The sequence below is a fragment of the Pholis gunnellus genome (genome assembly GCF_910591455.1).
Source record: "Pholis gunnellus genome assembly, chromosome: 17".
NCBI classification, from domain to species: domain Eukaryota; kingdom Metazoa; phylum Chordata; class Actinopteri; order Perciformes; family Pholidae; genus Pholis; species Pholis gunnellus.
The window spans coordinates 14813405-14819404 of record NC_136544.1 but is presented as its reverse complement, the minus strand read 5'-3'; the positions used below and the strand labels follow the sequence as shown (position 1 = coordinate 14819404).

Genomic DNA, 6000 nt, shown 5'->3' with positions numbered 1-6000 from the left:
GGGCCCTGCTGTGGCTGGACGTGTCTCTCTCCTTTGTTCTGGAGTAAGACACTCATAATAAGCTTAGTATGAACAGTCATAACACCTTCATTGTTTTTGAACCAGCTTCCCAGGACTCAGTCATGGGCAAGAGACCCTGTGGACCTGCATGGTCAAGAACCCCTAAGAGCATTTTAGACATGGAGGCACAAGGCGACGTTACTCACAGGTACGTGCCTTGGTCGATGTGCTTATACTATGGCCGTGGTACAATATGTGCCTGTCTCTAACAGGCGTAATACACAAAGCCAATATACAGAGCTGCTTATTTGTGACACAAATGCATGCATGACACTGTAAAGCCACTGAGAGATTAATGGTGATTTACAGTAGCTTATATATATATACAGCATATATGTATATACTGTTTATACCCAACAAACTGTGGGACCCTGTGAGTGATCTCTGCCGCTGAGTGATTTGGAAGAAAGAAAAGTGAAATGCCAGGGTCATCTTATAAATGGAGTGTGTCTGCCATCTCATTCAGCTTGAGCTGTACAGGCCCACATACAGCAAATGAATAAAGGAATAGTGGAAATATGCTCCTTTGCCTTCTGGCGGAGAGTTGTATGAGAGGATTGAGGCTCTTAACCGTCTGTTCAATATGAGGCTCCAGCCAGCACCCTGTTAGCTTAGCATAGCATAAATGCTAAGGTTACTTTATTGAGTCCCATGGTTTTGGAGAAAGGAAAAGTTGCTGCATCTAGACCAGACATCACAATAAAACACATCAAACATGGGGAACAAGGGGGAACAGCTAGTCTGGTCAGCTGGTGTGTAGATATCTAAAGCCCATCAGCTAACATGTTATGTCTCTTGTTTAATCCGTACAAAACCAAAAGTACTATAACCAAACATTGTAGGCTACTGTTTTACACTGAACTCTGGTATAAACTTCTGGCGTCAGTAGACGGTTGACAGTCTTTACAGTCTGTGTCAGAGATTGTGGTTTCAAGGTGAAATACCATCCAATGGCTGCCGGTTATTCTACCAGCGTAGCTTCATCCCTGATCGGCAAAGATCATTACGGCAAATTATTTGAACACTTACAATTTATATTGTTTGATTAAAATATTGATTTTATGCTTTTGTCAGTGGATGTTTGCAGTTACTGAGGATAACATGATTGTGATAAAGTATTTGCAAGCACCAGGATCTGGAAGCTTTACGGCGCCTTTTAACCACTAATCTACATATTGCAAGAGAATGAAAAATAAATGGGAGACATTCCTTGAGTTGCAAAGCTGTTTTGATCTGGTCTCAGAAAGATGGTGAGTGTGCACAGAGAGGGTCAAAGTCAAGGTCTGTTTGCAGACAATACATACGCTGAAGGCAGATAGACGGTCGGGGCGCCCTGCATGGGGTCCACCATGAGGCTTTATTCAATATATTGACATGCCCTGTAGCCCCAGTGCTGGCTATGCTGGGAATGCAGGATCTTGAGGGGTAAAGGTTAGGGGTGGGTGGGTGGGTAGACACTGAAAACACAGCTTCACTGTGTTTGTGCATTTGCATGAAATAGAGAGCATGCACATACGTGTATGTGCGTAAAATGGGTAGTATATAATTCGTACAATCAATTTGCTGTAAGTGATCGTTCTTATCGCCAGTTAGATAATCACTGTTTCTTTACTATAGTCAATATTTACTTAGGCTTTATGTGCATGCATGTGAGTGTGTTTGCGTGTGTGTGTGTGTGCATGTTTTTAGAGAGGGCTCGCAGACTCAGACCAGACTAAGACTGCAGGGTTCGGCCTGGAGCGCACTGGGCCTCTTTGGGCTCAGCAGGGACTCAGCCTGGGAAGCACTCCATACTCACACACACAGAGACAAATGTTGGATATTTTGTTCATCTAAAGATACATATAGACCAGCTTTTTAACGTGAGTTTAATGGTGTTCCTAGTCACTATTAGGCTGTGTCACTGGAACTGTATCATGATCCTTTCTTCTCTTCATGTTCACAACCAAACAGACCACCAGCCTACTTCTTTTGTTTTGAAGCCCCCATTTCTGCAACACTTCCTAGAATTGGCTTTCATGGAACAAACCGAGTTTTCTCAACATATATCATGTTGTGAAGACCCGGCCAAGCTGTCTGTACTACTTGTGACTTCTTAGATGTCAATATTGTGATAGCTTGAGCTTGTTGATTGCAATATGCCCAGCATCATCTCTTTCATTTCAGTCTTGTCACTAACGACGCTACATCATATTCCAACATTGAAAATGCTTTAAATATGAAATGGCATGTAGACAGGATTTTCTGATTAACTTAACCCAAGTGGGTGGGTGTGGTAGTTGGAGAAAGGACTTTTTTTTGTTTATTGATACAACTTAATATTCCATCTGTGTGATGGAGTATTGAACACAAACTGGGACGTTTGGCATACTCAGCTACAGAGACATGTAGATCATGATCAACAAGCAGCTTATTACTGGCCAAAACACAGAAGTGGCTTCATGGCACCATCACCTGGTGCTCAAGTATAACTGTTATCACATATCTGGAAAGATTTGCTGTTGTTGGTCATGGAGTTTTTGAGGTACAGAAACCTTTAGAGAAAAAGAGGAGGCGGAGGGAAACCACAAATCTCCTCAGGTTAAATGGACCTTTTTGGTTCACTTTGTGCTCAGAAGTGAAACCAGAATAGGATCTACAAAAAGCTACAAGACACTGAGTTTGGTGCCATCTTCTGGACATGAACGTTTTGTCAATATGGTCTTCAGGGATTTTACAGTAAACAGTGCTGCATTTTAATGCAGTATTATAGTGCACAGTATTGTCACACAGTGCTGCTTTAATTTGGTGCATATGACAAAACAGATAATTTAGGTCAAACATATCCAAAGCATCTTCCTATTTTGAAATGCTACACAATAATAAATATTTGATAAATTGTAAGAAACAGTTTATAACTGCACAATACGGTGTTTTTTCCCCCCAAGATTCTGTTTAGTACCTTTACACCTATTATTTAAATGTGTGAAGGTGTTAACCTAGTTTTTAGAGTCATTGCTGCATATCTCTTTCTCCTTTGCAAGCTAAGGGTTAAGGCAGCAGCGACTTACGCACAGGTGTCTCGCCAGTCCTTTATCAAACAGCGCCTGCAAACTTTTTTTTCCCCTTTAATTAAGTTGATCATAACTGTAACTCAGCTGGGATTTGCTGCCCGACTAGACATGTCACTGTAATTCATGTAGTTAGATCTTAAGTGGGTTTGCTCACCGCAGCACTAATCTCTCGCTACTATTAAACGTCGAGCGTCTAACCTGGAGAGCTCTCCACATCGAGACCGGTCCCGCACGCTCCTATTTCGCTGCTTTTGTGCAGCATCTGATTCCAGTGGTTAGGAACTAATAACGCGACAGCTCGAGGAGAGTTTACAGACTATTTTTCCACAAAACTTTACAGTCGTTGTTAAACTTACATTTTCAAGATTTTTTTTTTAACGTCCGTTGTGTTACGCGTCGGACATGTGGTGGATGCTGTTTCCTCGATGGATTTGGTTTCTTCTGGGATATTGTTATACTATACTCCTTTATCCGGGCAGCAGCCGCGTGAGAGCAATGCCCATGTCCGTGGCAAAAGTGGTGTATTCTCACGCAGGTCTGTGCCCGAATGACCTGAACCCCAATCTGTGGGTGGATGCTATGAGCACCTGCATGCGCGAGTGTGAATCCGACCAGGTGAGTTGAACCTGCAACTGACGGTGATGTACTGCTGATGTAAATGTGTAGCCTAGACAATAGGACATAAGACGCAGTTCGTTTGCAGTCAAAGTTATATCCTTTAGTAGACCAGGATCTCATGTTGGACGAAACCCCCTAAATGTCAAACAGCTAAAGGAGCAGCTATTGTATGCCAACAATTCCTGTTTCCTTTTGAATTGTGCAAGAGTTGCTGCATGGGGGGTTGATAGAAGAAAATGCCAAGCAATAACACAATTTAACAAAAGTAATCTTATTACACATGTTACATTTTTAACAACATATACCTCCTTCAAGTTTTTATTCATGCTGTTTCAAGTTGACCAAATATTGGTCAAAACTCATCCACACTGATACAATGTAAAGAAACCATAAAAAACATTTTCTACAGAATTTTAACTGAACCTGTATAAAACCAAAAAAAACTAACAGTAGTGATTTTTCTTTCCTCTTCCTACTTTAGGACTGTGAACCATTTGAGAAGTGCTGCCCTAATGTATGTGGTAACAAGAGCTGTGTGGCATCACGATATATAGACATCAAGGGCAACAGGGGCCCCATAGGAATGCCAGAGGGCGCCACCTGCGACAAGTTCATGTGCTCTCAGCAAGGGTCCGAGTGTGACATCTGGGACGGCCAGCCTGTTTGTAAGTGTCGGGACCGCTGTGAGAGAGAACCCCACTTCACGTGTGCGTCTGACGGCATGACATACTATAACAAGTGCTACATGGATGCAGAGGCCTGTTCCAAGGGTATCTCTATCTCTGAGGTCACCTGCAGGTAACATGTTAAGTATTTTAGATATCTACCATTTGTTTTTGGTGTGATGAGGTAAAGTTGCCTTATTTTAGTCCTCATAATTAAGACATTTAAAAAAACAACTTTTTTTCTGGCTGTGTAGAAACTTAAATGTATTAATTGTGTTATTTGTCAATATAGTATAAAGAAGAGCCTTTGATATACATTTGCTCTGATTAATTCCTTTCTTATTCAACCTACCTACAGGTACCACTTGACCTGGCCAAACACCAGTCCCATCCCAGCAGAGACCACCTTACATCCCACCACCGCCCTCCAGACCACCCTCCCTGCTGACATCCAGCTTCCCACCATACACGGCGGCCCCACCCAACAGGCTGTTTTTGTGGGTGAGACAGCCAGCTTCCTGTGTGAGGTGTCTGGAAAGCCACATCCGCAAATCACCTGGGAGAAACAACTGAAGGGCAAAGAGAACACCATAATGAGGCCTAATCATGTTAGAGGGAACGTTGTGGTCACTAACATTGGCCAGCTGGTCATATACAACGCGCAACTTCGGGATGCCGGCATTTATACGTGTACGGCCAAAAATGTTGGCGGAAGTGTGTCGTCACACTTTCCCTTGGTAGTGATCGGGAAGGATGCGAAAGGTAAGAATGCAGAGGGGAATGATACCAACCTGCCATTTCCAGCTCAAGAGTGTCTCAAGAGTCCAGACACAGACGGCTGTGGAGAAGAGAGCATAAGCTGGTACTATGAACCAAAGAGGAACAATTGCTTCACCTTTACCTACAGTCAGTGCAACAAAAACCGTAACCATTTCAACACATATGAAGCCTGCATGCTGTCATGCGGAGGAGAGCTAGCGGCTCCCTGCAGCCTACCGAGCCTCCAAGGGCCTTGCAAGGCCTATGAGCCTCGCTGGGCTTATAGCAACAGCCTCAAAAAGTGCCAGTCCTTTGTGTTTGGAGGCTGTGGTGGCAACGAGAACAGCTTTGAGTCTAAAGAGGCCTGTGAAGAGATGTGTCCGTTTCAGAAGAACCGCAAGTGCAAGATGTGTAAGCCCCGAGCCAAGATGGTCACCAGCTTCTGTAAGAGTGACTTTGTGATCCTTGGCCGTGTTAACGAGCTGACGGAGGAGCAGGAGTCAGGCCACGCTCTGGTGACAGTGGAGGAGATCTTGAAAGATGAGAAGATGGGCCTGAGATTCTTTGGCAAAGAGCCCTTGGAGGTGACTCTTCTGAACATGGACTGGAACTGCCCCTGCCCCAACATCACCACAGCCGACGGACAGCTCATCATCATGGGGGATGTTCAGAATGGGATGGCCGTCCTGCAGCCCGACAGCTTTGTAGGATCCTCCAGCAATCGTAGAATCAGGAAGCTTCGTGAGGTTATCCACAAGAAAACCTGTGATTTCCTTAAAGATTTCTCTGCCGTCCAGTAGTAGTCTATTTAAGTTTCACACTCGCTGAAAGTCAGTTGTGTTTTC

General features: G+C 43.8%; 1 protein-coding gene across 1 annotated transcript; it reads left to right on the top strand.

Annotated features, from left to right (window-relative positions):
* Window positions 1–3515: 3515 nt before the first annotated feature.
* LOC306709382 (WAP, Kazal, immunoglobulin, Kunitz and NTR domain-containing protein 2-like) lies at window positions 3516–5955 on the top strand (the record flags this gene model as incomplete). Its single annotated transcript, XM_079177485.1, has 3 exons — window positions 3516–3728; window positions 4213–4529; window positions 4755–5955. The coding sequence occupies 3 exons, from the start codon at window positions 3516–3518 to the stop codon at window positions 5953–5955; spliced, it is 1731 nt and encodes a 576-aa protein (XP_079033611.1).
* Between the last annotated feature and the right edge of the window lie 45 nt (window positions 5956–6000).